We start from the raw sequence: 19,226 nt of genomic DNA, 5'->3' as shown, positions 1-19,226 counted from the left end.
GTGAATGTTCAATAACAAGCATTTTTCATGATAGCTAAAAATGGAGACAAACCAAATGTCCATCAGCTAATAAATAGATAAATAAAATCTGACATATCCATAGAATGGAACACTATTCAGCCATAAAAATGAAATACTTATATATGCTACCAGATGGATGAACCTCAAAAACATTATGCTAAGTGAAAGAAATCAGTCATGTGTTGTATGATTCCATTTATATGAAATACCCAGAATAGGGAAATCCACAGAGACAAAGTAGATTAGTTGTTGTATAGGGCTGGGGATTGGGGGAGTGACCACTAATTGGTATAGTGTTCCTTTTTGGGAGGATTAAAAAGTTCTAAGATTGACTGTAATGATGGTTGTACAATTCTATGAATATACTAAAAACTACTGAATTGCAAATGTAAGAGCATGAAAAAAAAGGAAAGAACAGTAAATGCAAAGGCCCTGGGGCCACAAGGACGTAAGTGTGTTTGAAGAGCAGAATGGCGAATGTGGCTGAAGAGTGGGAAGAGTCCGGTAGGGGCCAGTTCACAGAGGCCTTTGATTTCATTCTAAGGCCTATTAAGGCAGTTTGAATTCTGAGGCACATCCAGAGTGGTCTCCTTGTACGTCACCTGCTAGGCCTCCGCCTTTTTGGAGGGTAATGGCTCTGCCCCTCCCTGCCTGTGCCAGTTCATGAGGCATAGCTCTCTGCTTCAGGAGCTGACCTTGTCATGTGGCTTCTTTACGTAAACCACACCTCCCTGGGTCCTCAGGGCCTTGTACATTTTTCAAAAATGTGTTCTATAGCAAAAAAGCAGAACGTGAGTAATCAAGGTAGTAAAGTAAGTTTGGTAAATAATTGATGAAAACGTAATTTTCACATAATACCCAAACAAAGCCAGGAATCAAACGCAAGCTCAGTGAGTTTGATAACCCATTTAAGCAAGATGTGCATGTCCTATATGACAGCTGAGATTGTGTTGGCTGGCCCCCAGAGGAAAGGGCCTGACGGGTGGGCCTGTGGCCAGAACTGCAAGGCTCAAACAGCTTTGCACTTGTTTATCTCGTGCTCTGTACTCTGCTGACTTGATGGCCGTGGGGTCTTGTTACCTCATCCTGACAGGAAGGTTCCATAGTCCCTCGTCAGGGGTGAGAACCAGCCCCTTGCAGAGATTGCTGACCCCTACCTTTGCTCTCGGGGTCCCTCCACACCCGTCAAAGGGAGGAAGCTGTGTTTCCTGAGAACCTTATCGATGGCATGCTGTGTTGCCAAGTCCTGTGACACCAGTAGGACTCCTCCCCGTTCTCCCACCCCAGCACAGGAAAGGGCCCGTGCATTATTTACGTCGTCCGGGTTTCAGAGCAGGGCTAGCTTTAGTCACCAGCCAGAGCAGCAGCCGAGTAAGGGTGCAGAGTGGAGGATGCTTGCTGTGGGAACCGCACCCTCTGCACCAGCTGGGGCTCTCTTGCCCAATCTCTGATTCCAGCCATCAGAAGAGGCTCTTGCTGTGGAGAAGAGCTCTGGCCACTCTTTCCTACCATTTATTCTCTGGCTCACGTGCACACTTGTCACACCCCTTGGAGGCAGGAGGAGGGTCAGGCTTTGCAGACCTGGGCAGCCCCAGAAAAATTATAATGACTGTTCAGATGTATACTACTTATAAAGTGTATAGCTTGTATAGTCTTTTATTAAGTCCTCACAGCATGCCTGTGAGTTAGTCATAATAATAAACATCTCCTGAGTGCCCGCTGATTGTGGATGTCATATGAATATACACATATGTACATATACATGTATATACATATATATACACATACATACATGTGTGGATGTCATATATAGGTGAATATAGACACATATATATATACACATTGATACATACATATATATATTCCTTATAAGACTCCTGCAAGGTAGATATTATTCCCATTTTACAGATGAGCAAACTTAGATTAAATAACTCATCCAAAGTCACACTTAGTGGAGGCACTGGTGGAGCACTGACCCCAGGATCTAATAGTTTCCACCATACTTCCTCTGCAGGAGTCACTATCTTGGCGAATACGTCACGGGTTACAGAACTCACACAAAGGGTACCCTGCATCTTTTCCATCTCGCCAGCCCTGCTTACTCTAATTCCTGGAAACACCTGGTCTGCCTACTGTTCAGAGACACCTTTTGGTTTATTTCAAAGGTTGGATAAAGTTCATTTGCATGTCTTTTCTTTTTCACAGTGCCCCTCCACTCACTGAAAAGGAAGTTGAGGTAAGTAACTCCAGTGTTCTATGAAATTGAGTACTTGAGCTTGAGTGGGTTCATTCAAAACATTTCCTTCTCCAGCCTCTGCTCCTGACATTTTTACACAAACATGAGGATGAGTGGCCATGGGGGGAATATGGGCATCGTGATCAGCCCTATTGAGCCACCAAGCCCCCGACCACCACTCCAGTTAATGGAAGATTTTGACAAATTTCGTCAGGGATGAGAAGGTAGCTGGAAGTTCCACATTTCATCAACGATTATTTGTTTTCTTTAAAAGTATGACTTAGATACACAAAGCAGCTGGGAGGCTGCAGAACTGAATCAGATTTATTTCAAAATTATTAAAAGACGATCAGATTTCACGTTTCAAACTTTGGTCTGGAGGAAAAAGGTGCTTTCTTTCTGAGGGTTTCAGACATAAGGAAGCCAGCTCAGCCAAGGCGGGTGGCTATGCTGTCAGGTCTCCCACCTTCCCTGATTCTCCCATGATTCTCCTCGGGGCCTCCTTGTCTCTGTAGAGAAGCTGTCCCAATGGGGCTGGTGAGTGCGCTGAGAGGAATTTGCATTTCATTCTGGCGAAGGGGTAGATGGACAAAGAGAATGCATCGGAGGTGAGACAGTGAGGACCTCCGACACCAGCAGTAGTTTGTTTCCATGACGATTACATTGGAATTGATAGAAGGAAAGGAGCAAGAACATGGATGATTCCAGAATACTTCACTCCAGGTTGGGAGGATGGAAGATTTTACAGTCTTAAAACATGGTTTACGCTTGATAACAAGAAAACGAACATACACTTACTGAGACCCAGTGGACCACATAAGCAAAGGGAGATGGGCTGTGTAAAATATCTGGCACAGATAGTAACAGTTACCTGGCACACACATATCCATCCTTTCAGCTGACCCCCCCATCAGCTCTGAGAAACAGGTAGAGCAGGAAGCAGAACAAAGGAGGAAACTGAGGGATTAAATAAGTTATCTGAGATCCCAGACCCCGTGCTTAGCAGAATCAGCATCTGGAGCCAAGTGTTCTGACTGACTTCAGGGCTCTTTATATCACACTGCCATTAAGGGGATAACCCAGTTATAGAGAACTAAATATTGAGCATTGTTGATAAATTTGACTGAGGCTTGGGCAAGACAGAGAATCCCCACCCACTGCCGCTGGTGGTGATGGCCGTGGGCACTTTGGTTAAGGGTGCGCTCCTGTCCTCAGGTGTGTGCTGACACAATCTGTGCTCAGCATGGTGAGAGGAGCACAGGCTTTGGAATCAGATGGTCTGAGGCTGAATTCTGGCTCTGCTACTCCCTTGTGACACCTTGAACAAGTTAATGACCTCTCTGCTCTCGGTCTCTTTACCCATAAAGTGGACATAACAGTTCCTATGGCAGAGGATTGTTGAGGGATTAAACAAGCTAAGGTGCGTAAAACTCCTGGCAGTTCTGGTGTATAGCAGATGCTCAATAGGGAGTAGCTTTCAATGTGGCCCTCATCATCATCGTCATCGAGCAGTTCAGGGTCTTCAGTTCTCCGTCTGGAGATGTCTGCCCACCGTGGGCCATGTTACATGAACTTCAGATGCTCAGGCAGAATCAACTCACCCTAAGGGTGTAAATCTTCTACCACTTGACACAGGCAAGGCAAATGAAGGCTGTAAAAATGAAGGCCATTGCTTCCTTCCTGTGTAGAGTCCATCTGTGTATTTCTCCTCCCCGGTAGTTTCCTATTAGACCAGGAATTCCATGTCTGATTAACACCACCTTTCAAAGTTCAATCATGCAGGCTGCATTTTTGGCATGGAATATTTGTTCCAGAAAGCTTCTCCTAACAGAATCATACCTGGCTTTATTTAATCTCCTGTCAGCTTGTAAAAGCTGCTTTCAGCATAGGATTTGGAATATTCAGATAAGATGCTGGTTGAAGTTTGCTTTGAGTCAACAGGCTTACATCTCAAGTGGGGTTTCTTTAAATACAGTAGTTTCATGTGAAATCTCCAAAACCCGCATGCCATAAATCCTAGCGTGAATCCAAACTGCTTACACAATCAGCTGTGTTGGCCTGAGTTTATCTAAACCCAAATACAGGATGTTATCTTCTTGACATTCAGGAAAAAGCAAAGTGTTATTCTCTTATTCTTTTTCAGTAAAATGTGTTTGGTCTTCTGGTTCTGGGAAGGACCTAGCATGGACCTCAGGTTACTATTTCGCCATCTTTTGTGCAGTTTACTTCATTAAGGGAGAGTTTCACTTGTTCTTGGCTGCTGTGGGGGCTGGTTCCAGGAGCTGATATAAAATCCTTGAGCAAAACAATACACCGGCAGCCTTGCTCCCTGCAGTAACTCCTCCTAGCACCTCTCCAACACTCTTGTTCCCAACAGAACGTGTTTGTACAACTGTCCTTGGCCTTTAGAAATGACAGCTACACCCTAGAATCTAGAATTAACCAGGCGGAAAGGGAACGCAACCTGACAGAGGAGAACACAGAGAAGGAACTGGAACACTTCAAAGCTTCCATTACGGTAATTGTGGAGCCTGATTGGGGAATCCTTGCAGGAGACACTGTCCCCAAGGGCTGTGCCGGGTCTCCTGCTTTTCTCAGTCACCAAGTAGAGTCTCCTGAAGTGAGAAATGGGGCCAAGGCCCTGAGCCAGGCAGCCTTCCTCAGAGCTGAGAGGAGCTGAGGCAGAGATCCCGAAGGCTTGGTTACCTCAGGGCTGTAGTTAAGGCCTCTGAGCCCTTGGCAGCTTCTCGGGGCGGGGGGGGGCTGGATGACCTGGGATGGCAAAGGGAGCCCCCTGGGGACCAGAGACCCGGCTGTGATTCCCTTCCTTCAGGCCAGCCAGCTATAGAGTGTCCACACTGGGCTTCTCCAATCCCAGAAGTAGCCATCGCCTGGGCCCTGCAGAGGTGCCTCCTCTCGGCCAGGATGGGGCCAGGGCTCGTCTTGTGACAGCCCTGGTCAAGTCTTGGTCTGTGAGGGCCCCACGTGACGTTCCTTCTCCCTGCTCAGTCCTCAGCTTCACTCTGGCACCACTGTGAGCACCGGGAGACCTACCAGAAGCTGCTGGAGGACATCGCGGTCCTGCACCGCCTGGCTGCCCGCCTCTCCAGCCGAGCCGAGATGGTGGGGGCCGTCCGCCAGGTGAGCTCTGCTCTGTCTGCAGTAACTGGAGCAGCGATGTAAGCAGTGGCAACTACAGATACTGCTTGTTGATGGCTTCCTCTGTGCCAGACATCCTACGTCCGTAATTGTGGTCGTCTCAGTGTATTTTTGATGGACCACTAAATTCTTGAGGCGCTCCCCAGAAAAAGCTTTCTATGGATACCTACATTAGAGAACTGCTGCATACTACCTTCCTTTCTTGGAGATTTCTGAGGCATGTTGGCATAAGCAAGGCTTTGAGAAGTCCTGTAATGAAAAAGTCTGTTTAACATTACCGACGTATTTCTCAAATGTATTTGAGTAAAGAATCACCCACCCCGCCACTTCTTGTTCCCACAAAATACCTATTCAACTCCCAGGGAACTAGTATTTGGCAAAATGTGCTTTAGGAAAAACTGCTTTGTTTCATTAATCCTCCCAGCAACTCTGTAAAGTAAATAATCTTATCCCCTGATGAAGACATGAAGTCTCGGAAAGGTAATAGCACTAGCGTGGGGCAAAGCTGGGGTGCAGGCCCAAGTCTGGCTCCCTCGCAGCCACTTTGAAGTCGTGAGGCACTCAGGGTGCCACCCTGATCCAGCATGGTGTTGTGGGGTCAGACTGCCTGATTTCTCATCCTGGCTCCACAAGGATTCACTGTGTGGCCTCGGGCCTCTGTGCTCCAGCTTCTCCAACCATAAAATGCGGATGCTGACAGTATCTGCCATACAGGGCACTGTGACACTTGTAAAGCACCTGGATGTCGTTATCACTGTTGCTGTTACTGTGGACCCGTGTCCTGCTGCATGGTTTGCATGACAGGGGTGTTCCTGGGGCCCAGCCCTGGGCAGTTCTCATAGAATAAAGGAAGGACAAGCCACGGGGCTGTCCCACCCGTGTGCTTCCGGGGAAAGGGCACCCAACTCAGCAGCAGCACCCAGGAAGCCACTCCAGCTGGGAGCAGCAACAAAGGGAGGGCTTTAGGGAAGTGGCTGGTCTCAGCTCAGGGCTGTGGGGACTTTGTCCAGGGGACAGTCACTGAGCGTGTCCCTCTGGGGACAGGCAGGCTGCGGGCAAGGATCTCTGAGGGATCCACGGGGTGTCAGTAGAGAAGACTCCTCCTCATTTTGCACAGCCCTCGTGAAAGCGTTTCTCAGCCCACGCACGGCTCACTCCAGCCTTCACCCTTCTGCAAGTGGCTTCCGTGTCTCTGTCCTCACCGTCTTCTCTGGTTCCACTGGACTGGTTCAGGCACTCATCCTCTCTTCTCCTGTTGCCCTTGCTGCCACCAGTCTCACACCCTTCAGTCCAGTCTCCACTGGTGACCTGATTATGACACTCCCTTACTTTAAGACATTCGATGGCTCCCCCCTTCCTTCAGAGTAAGTCCCAATTCCTTAGTATAGCATTCAAGGTCCTTCACAACCCGGCCCTAACTCACCTTTTCTTCTTGTGAACAAACCCAACCATTTGCTGATTCCTACATGAGTAGGCTGACCTGTACTTTCCTGGCTTTCCAGACAATTCTGGTATATGCTTATTGTCCCAGCATAATTCTTGATGGCACCCCCTTTCACTCTCCAAAGGATCCTGTCTGGAGGGGAAATCCTCACCTCGATACAAGCCTTGTGATGTCCTGCCTCTGGACCTTGGCTCTTGGAGTTCCCTGGCTAATGCTCTTTGTCTCTCCTGCCCATAGCTATGTGCCCAGACCCTACAGCACTTCACTCCGTCTCAAGAAGCCTCCCCTGACCCATTCTCTGCAAGCGGAGATGACTCTGCACCCTCTCATCTCCTGAGGCTTTGTGGCTGGGCTCGTCCTTGTTATCCTTGAGTGCAGGTGCCTGAGCCCCCGTCTCAACTCACATCCCAGACAGCAAACTCTTAGAGGGCAGAGTCACGTCTGATTGGTCCTTGTATCCTTTCGAGTCCCCCAGCCCAGAGCTTGGCTCAGAGCAAACAGTGCTGATGAGCTTTTCATCCAAATGCCCTGTGTGTTCACACTCTTCTTCCCTGCAGGAAAAGCGCATGTCGAAAGCAACAGAAGTGATGATGCAGTATGTGGAGAACCTGAAGAGGACGTATGAGAAGGACCATGCAGAGCTCATGGAGTTTAAAAAACTTGCAAATCAGAATTCAAGCCGCAGCTGTGGCCCCTCTGGTAAGGAACTGGGTTCCTGCCCACCCCCGACCTTGGCCCTGTGATATTGGGTCCCTGATGGATCCAGGCTAGGATCATGCCTATGGGACAGCCCCAGGGCCTGTGTTAGGGTGAGCAAAGCTTGCTGCCTGGCCCAATGCCGCCCACAGGGGCCTCACAGTCACTGTTCCTGTGAGCTTGGGGGCCTGGAACCAGAAAGCATGAATGGCCCCCAAGCAACTCCTGATAAAAGTAACCAGAGAAGCTGATCACTGATGCAAAGCCCATAGGCTGCAAGAATTCAACCTCCTTTGTGAGAGTGGCACACCCCAAACCTTTCAACCTTTGTGCTTTGGGGTCCCCCCTTTGGGCAGCACATGCTAAGGAAATATATAGTTAGAAGATTCCCTCTGGCAATGATGTGGCAATTACATTACTGGGGTAAAGCCAGAGACAGGGAAACCCACAAAGCGACCATTACAGTAATCCAGGTGAGAGATGGAGTCTGGGCAGAGGGGTGGAGTGAGAGCCTGGGTAAAGGAGATACTGCTGAGATAACTATTAGACTCGTGGGCAAGACAAATGCTTTAAAGAAATACTCTCTTTTAAAGAAGTTCTATACAGGTTGCTATAGAAGCACAGAGGAAGGGCCATCTGATTCCACTTGATATTGAGTTGCTGTGGTTTTTGTTTTGTTTTGTTTTGTTTTTTGTTTTTTATTGAAGTATAGTTGATTTACAATGTTGTGTTAATTACTGCTGTACAGCAAAGTGACTCAGTTATACATATATATACATTCTTTTTCATATTCTTTTCTGTTATGGTCTATCACAGACTTTTTTTTTTTCAGGAGAATATCATTGTTATTTATTTATTTATTTATTTATTTATTAACATCTTTATTGGAGTATAATTGCTTTACAATGGTGTGTTAGTTTCTGCTTTATAACAAAGTGAATCAGCTATACATATACATATATCCCCATATCTCTTCCCTCTTGTGTCTCCCTCCCACCTTCCCTATCCCACCCCTCTAGGTGGTCAGAAAGCACCGAGCTGATCTCCCTGTGCTATGCGGCTGCTTCCCACTAGCTATCTATTTTACATTTGGTAGTGTATATATGTCCATGCCACTCTCTCACTTCATCCCAGCTTACCCTTCCCCCTACCTGTGTCCTCAAGTCCATTCTCTACGTCTGTGTCTTTATTCCTGTCCTGCCCCTAGGTTCTTCATGACCATTTTTTTTTTTTTAGATTCCATATATATGTGTTAGCATACAGTATTTGTTTTTCTCTTTCTGACTCACTTCACTCTGTATGACAGACTCTAGGTCCATCCACCTCACTACAAATAACTCAATTTCATTCCTTTTTATGGCCGAGTAATATTCCATTGTATATATGTGCCACATCTTCTTTATCCATTCATCTGTCGATGGACACTTAGGTTGCTTTCATGTCCTGGCTATTGTAAATAGTGCTGCAGTGAACACTGTATCACAGACTATTGAATATAGTTCCCTGTGCTATACAGTAGGAGAGTTGCAGTGTTTTAAAGTAAAAGTAGGAGTTCTCCAGGCTAAAGGGGGAAATACACCTCAAGTGGAGGAAACAGCTTGTGCAAAGGCGTGGAGGTTGGGCTGAGAAGACTACGAAACAAACAGTCTGATGTGGTTTGGGGTGTTGGAGTGTGACAATGACACGTTGAAGGTAAGACTTGTTAGACCAGGGCCACATGCCAGGCCCTGCGAACAATCTGGGTCTTTGTCCTCCAGGCAGTGAGGAGACACAGGTGGGTGTACACCAGCCGACATAGTCAGATTTTATTTTTAGAAGATTGCTGACTTCAGAGTGGGCGATGCATTAGGAGAGTGTGGACATTGAGGGATGGAGAGACGAGTTAGGAGGCTTTGCCACAGTCCAGGAGAAGGAGGACGGTGCTGTGGACCAGTATCTCTCCTTGGGAGCTTGCCAGGGTTTGGGCGCTGGCTGATGAGGTGTGGTGTTAGCAGGAGAAAACAGACCTTTTAGCAACAGGAATCCCTGTGGAATGCAAACATCCGTGTTACCAAGAGCAGAGGGAGGGAAAGTACAGCAAGTATAACAGATGGAGGAACCTTTATAAACAGGAGGTTTCACAAGTTTCCTGGGGAATATCAGTGACGCTTCCCAGGGTCCGAAGGCGGTGTACACGTGCTCCAGACCGTCTGCTTTGGTCTTGGCAGCAAGGCTCCTGACCCACATGCAGCTGGGCCTCTAAGAAACCTCTCTCTGTCAGTGTTGGAAGTTGGAGAAGCTGCCACCAAAGAAATCCTAACATGTGTGCTCTTACAGTATTGTCCTGCAAGGTGCAGGGTCTCCTGTGAACCACCTTACCCTCGATTTATGGAATGAGCACAGTTGCCCGTGAGTCTCATCCATTCATTCTACAGACATTTATTGAGCATCTCTGGTGTGCCCACGTGATACTGGAATACAGAGGTGAAGTGTACCCAGCCCCTGACCCAAAGGAGTTCTCAACCTGTGGTGAGGGCAGGGCAGTGTAAGCAGTGCTGTGACAGATGTAAGCAGACTTTATGGGCGCACATGGCAGAGTCCCACATTCCGTCTGGGGGCATGAGAAAGTGCTTACAATCAGACGGGAGCCGGTAGTTGAGTGTTGAACGGTGAATGGGTAGTTTTCACACATCTGTTCCCACTCCACTGTTTTTCCAAGCTACACCTCAGCTTGGGCTGGTGCAGAGGGGCCAGATGTGCCCATCAGATACTCTGTGACCATTCCCTGATGGTGGTTGTTCTTTAAGCTTTTATATGACTTCTTTGTCATATATGCAATCTTTGTCTGTGCCTGAAGACTACAGTGAAAGAAAATATCTCTGATTTCAAGAAAGGTGATACACATTCAGAAGAAAAAAAAAAACATCTATTTTTTTTTCTGAATATGAAACATGCTGATTGCCTGCATTTTGGATTATTTCCTTAAGGTAGATTTCCAGAAGTGTAAATACTAACTCAGGGGAAAGGAATATTTATAAGGCTCTTTTTTTCTGTATAAATAAAATCTTTATTAAACAAATCGAAACAGAGAATTGAATAGTCACTAGGGAGCTTCAGGGGAAAAGTCACTTTTACCAAATATCCAGAGAGGGAAAAAAACACAAACTTCAGTTGACAGGAGTTGTGACCAGAATCATCAATAAAGTAGTGTCACTGCAATGCCTAGCTTTTAGAAGAAATTAATCAAGAGTCAATATAAATATCTCATAGATTCTCTCTAGTCATAGCACTCCAGGTTTACCTTTAAAAAATGGGAAACAAGTGAGGTTTGTTCTCAAGGCATCTTTTCCCACTTTGAGACCTTCATGCTGTCCCTTGACTGAAATATATCCCTGAAATCTTACCTTTGTCCATTCTACTGTAAAAAATGCCCCAGTTTTGTGTTCAATTCCTTGTATATTTGCTCTCTATATTTAATGGTGACAAACTAATATATGCTCAGTTTTCTGTGATTAATAAAGAACAGTCATTCCCTCTATCAGATGGATTTGCATTTTAACAGGGAATTCTGATGACAGAGAGATTCAGAGTTTATGTCACTAATCTTTTTTTTTTTCTTTATACAGCAGGTTCTTATTAGTTATCTATTTTATACATATTAGTGCATATATGTCATATAAGGCTCTTAAAGCAAATTATTTCCAAATAACCCATTGATATTTCCATTTAATGGGTAACAGTGATGCTCAATTCATTGTGCCATGGACATTCTTGGCTTTTCTTTTTGAAGATATTTTTGACTTTGATGGGCCAATATCTTATCTCTTCCCATAGTTTTAATTTGTATTTCTTGACCTTTTCAAATGTTTATTGGGCATTTGTATTTCTACTTGTGTAAATTCTCTAATTTTTTGCCCACTTGTGAGATTGGTATTTTATTAACTGTATGAACTCTTCATATACATAGAATATTTTCCGGTTCTGCTGTTTTGGCTGACTGGAAAACTTGAAAATCCTTTGACTACAAATACTTAGAAATTTCTGCTGGATAAAGTGAAGCAAACATTCGTCTAAAAGAATAGCTGAATCCACAAGAAAAGAAATTGAAATACTCAGATACAAGAAAAGAAAAGAGAACTGAAACCAAGCTGACCCTGCAGCTTCCTTGAGGATAAGAGTCAGCCTCAGCTATCTGGGCTCTGGGCTTTTGCACTCGCATGCAATCTGAGATGAGGCCTCGGACACCCAAGGCAGAGAGTTGACTCTGAGCCTCCCACAGAAAGTTAAGACTTTCCAAGGACTGCGTTTGTGGAACTCACCAATTCACAATGGAACAAATCAAGGAAGTTTGTCTGTTTTACCCTGAGCTCTAGTAAGAAAAAAACACTTTCTCCTTCCTCATAGGAAAAGTGCATACCCACAAAGTACATGCCATAACAAAAGTGTTGATGCAATATGCAGAGATTCCGAAAAGAACATCACAATGGTGCTGCTAGGAACACTGCCGGAAACAAACATAAATCACTCTGGAGAGACACACCCTGCGCCCAGGAGACACAGGATCCTCTAAGTAAAGCTTCACAGAAGATGAGTTTACAATATAGAATTATAAAATAGGAAAACAATCTACCACAAGCAAGAATCATCAGACACCCAAACAACAGGATGATATGCTAAAGATAGCAGATAATAAAACAATCTGATACATTTTTTAAAGATATGTGTAAAATTATTAGAGGCATAAAAGAACAAATCAGAAATATGAGAATAGAAGAATACAACCATCAAAAAAAGAATAAAATAGAATCCTAGAAATGAGGAATAGAGGCGTGGAAATTAAAAACTCAGTTGTTTAGGAGTGGTAGTTATTAGAGTTGAAGCTGTTCCTCAATATTCAGATCTCCTCCTCCTGAATGTGCCCATTCAGATGGGCACACTTCTCCATCCCCTCGAAGTTAGGTGAGGCCATGTGATTTGGCATTAAATGTCAGTGGAGGGACATGTGTCGCATTTGAGCTGAGGCCCATAAGAGCTAGTGTGCCATTTGCCGTATGTTTCTTTCTCCAGACATGACAACCATCACTGCTCCAAAATAGTAGAAGCTCCATCAGCCTGAGTCTTGAGTGAGGGGATGCAGAGCAGAGCCTGCTGCCAACTCATAAGCAAATGGACATGTAGCAAAAGCAAGAAATAAATCTTAGTTGTTATAACCCACTAAGGCTTTAGGGTTGTTTATTATTGTAGCATAGCCTAGCTTATCCTGATTGGTACAACATTTACATCAGATTAGGAACAGTTGAGGAAAAAATTTGTCAACCAGAAGACAGATTTGAAGAAGTCACCCAAAATGCAGATCAGAGAGATAAATTAATTTAAATATGAAAGAAATGTGACACGGGATATAGAATGAGAAACTTCTAAATACTTTTATTAGGAGATCCATAATGAGAGAATAAGGGAGAGAAAATATTCAAAGGAATTTCCCAGGATCTGAGAATTTTCCAGAACTAAAGAAAGACATGAATCCTTGCATTTAGAAAGTACAGAGACTCCCAAGCAAAAGAAATAAAAACACATCAGAGAGAAACTTTAGAACCCCAAGGACAAAGTGAAGTTCTTAAAAATAACCAGAGAGAGAAGACAGATTATTCACAAAGGAATGGCAATTTCCAAGACCAGTAATAGTACCAGGAGACAATGAAGTAGTGTCCAAAGAGCTGAGAGAAAATAACTGTCAACCTGGAGATAATACTACCAACTAAACTATCATGCAAGCTTGAGGGCTTTGTAAAGACATTTTATGGCAACAACTGAGAAAGGTTACCTCTCACAGATCCTTGCCAAAAGAACAACTAAAGGATGTACTTAGGGAAAAATAAAATTGAGATCAAAAGAAAGTCGGATGCAAGAAGGGATGGTGATCAAAGACATTTGTAAACATGTGGGTAAGTCTACATAAGCATTCACTGTGTAAAACAACGGTCATCATAATTTGGGATTTCAAAAACAAAATGAAATAAAAATACTGAAAAACAGGGACTTTCCTCGTGGCACAGTGGTTAAGAATCCACCTGCCGGGGCTTCCCTGGTGGCACAGTGGTTAAGAATCCGCCTGCCAATGCAGGGGACACGGATTCGATCCCTGGTCTGGGAAGATCCTACATGCCGCGGAGCAACTAAGCCCGTGCGCCACAACTACTGAGCCTGCGCTCTAGATCCCACGAGCCACAACTACTGAAGCCCCCATGCCTAGAGCCCGTGCTCCGCAACAAGAGAAGCCACCGCAATGAGAAGCCCGCGCACCACGACAAAGAGTAGCCCTGGCTCACCGCAACTAGACAAAGCCTGGTGCAGCAATGAAGACCCAGCACAGCCAAAAAATAAATAAATAAATGTTAAAAAAGCTCTATTTAAAAAAAAAAAAGAATCCACCTGCCAATGCAGGGGACACAGGTTCAAACTCTGGTCCGGGAAGATCCCCCATGCCACGGAGCAACTAAGCCTGTGCGCCACAACTACTGAGCCTGCGCTCTAGAGCCCATGAGTCACAACTACTGAGCCCGTGTGCCACAGCTACTGAAGCCCGCGCACCTAGAACCCGTGCTCTGCAACAAGGGAAGCCACTGCGATGAGAAGCCCGCGCACCACAACGAAGAGAAGCCCCCGCTCGCCCCAACTAGAGAAAGCCCGTGCGCAGCAACGAAGACCCAAGGCAGCCAAAAATAAAATTTAATTAATTTAAAAAATACTGAAAAACAATATAATTTAAGTTCAAAGGGGTAATCATTGTTTTAAGGTTGATTCAGGAAAAGGATAGAGATCTGATTCATTTAAAATCTAAAGTCATGTAACATGTTAAAAGTTTAAGGGGGCACACTAAAGATTACAACTAAAATATATAAATTCCAAACCAATCTGCAGGGAGGGAAGGTTAGAAAAAATCCAATTAATGAAGCAAATATAAACTACAAAATGAGATGGTAGAAGTATATCAATCACAAGAAATATAAACAACTTAGACTTGTTGGTTAATAGAAAACCTCAGATTAGATTAAGAAAAAGTGTTAGTTATGTGCTTTTCAAGAGGAACACCTAAAATACATGAATATGAGGAATAGACAGCTATACAGACTAGATGGTATTGGTCAAACTGAATCAAACTGAACTGAGCTGTCAAAAACCTTTCTCTACACATACTGGTGTTTTCTAGTGGTAGTATTATCCAGGTGTGGTGCTAAATATTTTACATGAATCTTATCACTTAATATATGTACTAAGGAGAAGAAAATCCAGGGGTGTTAGTTTCTTTTGTTCTGAATTATTTTGCAGATGACATATTGAAATTACTGTTGTCAACAAGTTTCCATTTTTTATTGACACCACAGCTTCCTTACTCATAATTTCCGTGACTGTACATTCCTTGAATGAGCAAGAAATGACCCAATAAGCCCTAGTATTGCTACGAGGAATCTTCACATACTCTCCACGGCATAACCCAGAGACCGTGTGGTGGTGTGAGGTGGAGACCGGAGGTGCAAGACTAGGGATTCTCATAGTGCCCAGAGGAGTTAGGATGAAGCCTCTGTCCCAAAAAAACCCCACCTTGCAGATGATTGTCTCAAAAGGTCAAGTGTCAAATTCAGTGACCTCTGCACCTAGGCCCTTGGGACATCCCTTGAGGGTCAGTTCTGGCCCATAGATACCTTGGCTTAGTTTCTGCCATCTGCTTCCTGCTGGAGCCTACTCTGAAAACTAACCTGGGTTCTTCTCTGTTCCCTCCTGCCGCAGAAGATGGGGTCCCTCGCACAGCGCGGTCCATGTCCCTCTCGCTGGGAAAGGTATGCATGTTCAAGGAATACTGGGGAAAGAAAGACAGAAGTTTCCACAGTCAGCCAGGAAATCAGTCATTCTTGGATCCACAGGTGCAAAAGAACCTCTGGGCAGAGTCTCTTATTCAGCTTCCGAACCTTGCTAGCTCGTCCTCCAACCTTCCCTTGCTCGTGGCTTCCAGGACTGCACCATCTCTTTAATGAACATGAAATGATGCACAAACTTTGGTATTGCCATAGATCATTTTCATACACTATCCAGGGTTTCATACACTGGCCAATGACTGGGCGTCATTTCTGATCCATCTCTTCAGGATCTGATAAATTAAAATCAGAACATGTTGAGAAATCACTCATCACTAATAAAAAAAATTTGTTAATTTTGGCCACTCTCTCTACACCAACCCCCAGCACCATCACTACCCTAAAACCAGGATAGCCAGTGAACACAGCATTAGGAATTAGTAGGCATTTCCCAGGCCTTTCTGAACTTTGGGTGCTGCCCCCTCCATGACACTGGGCCTGATCCCTTCTCTTCCCACAGAACATGCCCCGCCGGAGGGTCAGTGTTGCCGTGGTGCCCAAGTTTAATATCCTGAACCTGCCTGGCCAGTCACCCAGCTCATCCCCCATCCCCTCCTTACCAGCCCTGGTGAGTATGATAATGCTTGCCTCCTGGGCCCCAGGCTCACAACTATGGGGGTGACCTGGATGGGGTAGGGTCAACAAGGAGAGGAAATTCCCAGCACAGATTCTGGGCTATGGGTTCAGAAGCCTCAGTATAGACCAGGCCCCAGGTCTTTTACTGCCCTGAGAAGACTCAGTGTCCTTGAGCAAAGTGCTGGCAGCTCAGAGAGTGTTCCTTGCAAAGCGTATCTCTTTTCATGCTTCACTCTGCAGTGGGTTTAAGCAGCTGAAGATTGCATTATGGAGTACTTGGTAAGCTGAGCTTTTAACCCTAGGCCCTCTGATTCCAGAGCCTGAGTTCTTAAACCCAATGTTACCCTGCTTTGATTCATTACAGCATTGTTTACAACATTGAAAAGCTGGAAATAACCAGAATTCCCATTAATAAGAGATTGGTTTAATAAATTATGTAAAGCCCAATAAGGGGTTTCTATGCAGCTGCTAAATATATGATTAAAATATAAAATTTTATTTATCGACATGAAAAAAGTCCATAATTTATTATTAACAAAAAGCAAAACCCCAGTATATACAGCGTAACTCTGTTTTGTAGTTTAAGAAAGAGTTTTTCTATGTGTAAACAGAAAATTCTGAAAGAATGTAAGTAAAACTACTAATAATGGTTATCTCTGGGCAATGGCAAAATCACAGGTGATTTTAATTTTCTTGATGCCTCTTTATATTTCTAGAGTAAGAATGTATTACTTATAATCAGAAAAAAAGATCCACTTCAATTTTTTTTAAAACAAAGACTATTCCTATAAACAAAATATTTTCTAGATCCCAGAACTTTGTGAATCTGGTTAATCCTACCTAAAACTCTTTAATTATTTCTCCAATTGTTTCTATATGCCCTGTCCCTGACCAGCACTATTCTATAAGGAACCAATCTGACTGTGTAAGCAATAAAGTGGATTCAAGCTCTACCATAGTACTAATAGGTAGCAATAACTCTTAAACTTCTTTCACCTCTTCCTGCCTTGAGCATTTCAATCATCTATGAAATCAACATAAACTCCCAAGTGACTCACTAAAATAAAGCAATCTGAAAAAATTTTTTTTGAAAAGGAGCTTCAGGAGAGCTAGTTAGTGGTTTTAACAGGGACTATTTCCCATTCTATACTAAATGTATAATGTGGCTTCCAAATATATATATTCCTTTAGACTAGGGGTTAGCAATCAGGGCTATCCATTAAAATCACATAGGGTACTTCTAAAGCATTCAGTGCCTAGGCCCCAACCCAAGATTGTGGATTGGATCGGTACTTTAAGAAAATATCCCCCAGGCGATTTTAACATGCAGGCAGAGTTGAAAGCCATTGCTTAAACCAAACCCATTGCAGCGAAACAACGTGGTGTTCCTGGGGAATTTATTATAAAGAAATTTCTGATGCCTTGAGCTTTTAGTAATGGCAGGTATCTCCTGAGAGTTGTGCTTGGAACTGTATCTCAAGGGCAGTGATGGGCTTGTGTGAATCCATCCCAGGGGCCTTGGGACTTGCATTTGGTAGGAGCCTCCCTGGTATTTAGTCCAAGTCAGTAAACAGGGAATAGAGAGAAACCGATGGCTCCGCTCCAGAATGGAGGCTCAAGATGTAAACTCTTTTCCTCACTCAAGGACACTTGGAAGAGGAGAAGGAAAATGTGCACATTGCCTGTGCCCCAGAGGGAAAGAACACCCAGGAAAGGAGGGCAGAGAAGGCCTGAGGAAGGGCCAGTGCCTGGGCTCAGATGCAGATTGGAAAGCTTGGGGAGGGGGAAGGGGAAAGAGGAGCAGCGGCAACCCCTCCCCGGCATCATCGGAGACCTGTCGGCCCTGGCTTCTTCCTTCCTAGCTGATCCTCGATTCTCTGTCTCCTGTTTTCCATTCAGTCAGAATCACCCAATGGGAAAGGCAACCCACCTGTCACCTCAGCACTGCCTGCACTTTTGGAAAAGTAAGTATGTCCCTTTTCCTCCTAACTTTGGGGATCTCTGAGGAAAATTTCCCCAACTCACCTTTCCCCCCGACCTCACTCCCAAAATGCGATGGAAAGCAAATTAGGTTCTAGGGGAAATGAATGGGACTCTGAGACCCACAAAGGTTTCAGACCCAGTTTGCAAAATTCCTGGACCAGGTAGATGCTGCAGCTGAGTCCAAGTGTGCCTCAATCCCAGAAGTGCCCAGAGGGGACAGAAGCCTTCTTTATTCAATGGGATCCTTTGGGCTACAGATACAAGGAAGCCCCAACTCAAAGGGGTTTAAATAGTAGGTCCACAGATGAGGCTTTTCCAGATGTGGTACAGCAAGGTCCCAGCTCAACCTCTACAATTTCCTTTTCTCTGCCCACTTTGTATGTTGACTTCATCAGCAGGTTTGTGGCAAATGGCTACTAGTTCCAGGTATTTCATCCAGACATGACAACATCTAGAGGAAGAAAGGGACCGTCTCTTTCCATGTTTCTTTCTTAGGAATGAACTCAGAAATCTTTTTTCAGTCTCTCTTCTTATCTTGTTAGCAAATTTGGAACACGCTCCCTTTCTAAACCAATCACAGGCTTTAGGAATGAGATTGTCATCATGGGCTTAAACTATGCCCTAGAGATGGGAAGAGCGCGTCAGCTCCCCATTGACCAAAATGGCTCCATGAAGAAGAGTAAATTCATGAGCAAAATCACGTTGCTTTTAGGAAGTAAGAGGGAGAGTGAGTATTGGATTCGCAACAAACAGTGTCTGCTACGCCTAACTTTTCTAGGCACCTATACAATTTGCAGGTCTTTTTAACCTCAGCCAAAGCAAAGCAGGCTATTTCTACGTACTCAGAGGAATTTACAGCTTGCTTTTCCAGTTCTTTCATTTGCTTGCTGGAAAACATCTGGATCACAGCTGCCACCTCTCAGAACTTTCCCCGTGTGTCTTTCCTCATTTGGCAAAACGTACACCTCTATTCTTCCTTCTTCCTTGCCTTGAGACAGCTTTAGTCCTTCATTTTTCATTGATGTTAGAATAGTTTTGCTTGACCTGGAAAGGAATGTCTGTGTTGGGCCCCTTTTTTAGTACAGACAAACTCCCAGCTCCCCACCCCCAGACTCAGCCTGTTTTCCTCACCTCTCAGAAGATGCAACCACCAACCTATCGTTCAGTGACTCTCCCCCCATTAATCTTGACGTTTGCGAGGCAATTCCTCACTTTGCCA

The 19,226-nt window shown here is 44.6% G+C and overlaps 1 protein-coding gene across 6 annotated transcripts in view; it reads left to right on the top strand.

Annotated features, from left to right (window-relative positions):
- IRAG1 (inositol 1,4,5-triphosphate receptor associated 1) overlaps positions 1-19,226 on the top strand; it is a 120,621-nt gene that overhangs the window by 83,778 nt on the left and 17,617 nt on the right. For 5 of the 6 annotated variants that reach the window (XM_068555470.1, XM_068555467.1, XM_068555471.1 and 2 more), the window contains 7 exons: positions 2,227-2,257; positions 4,635-4,775; positions 5,267-5,398; positions 7,418-7,559; positions 15,324-15,373; positions 15,909-16,016; positions 17,924-17,988. In XM_068555470.1, coding sequence (XP_068411571.1) covers positions 2,227-2,257; positions 4,635-4,775; positions 5,267-5,398; positions 7,418-7,559; positions 15,324-15,373; positions 15,909-16,016; positions 17,924-17,988 — 669 coding nt within the window. The remainder of the gene's footprint in view (positions 1-2,226; positions 2,258-4,634; positions 4,776-5,266; positions 5,399-7,417; positions 7,560-15,323; positions 15,374-15,908; positions 16,017-17,923; positions 17,989-19,226) is intronic. The other variant, XM_068555468.1, reaches the window with a different exon arrangement.

The sequence above is a fragment of the Eschrichtius robustus genome, chromosome 11 (genome assembly GCF_028021215.1).
Source record: "Eschrichtius robustus isolate mEscRob2 chromosome 11, mEscRob2.pri, whole genome shotgun sequence".
In the NCBI taxonomy this organism is placed as follows: domain Eukaryota; kingdom Metazoa; phylum Chordata; class Mammalia; order Artiodactyla; family Eschrichtiidae; genus Eschrichtius; species Eschrichtius robustus.
Note: the sequence above shows the minus strand (reverse complement) of the source record. Positions and strands in the feature narration are given on the sequence as shown.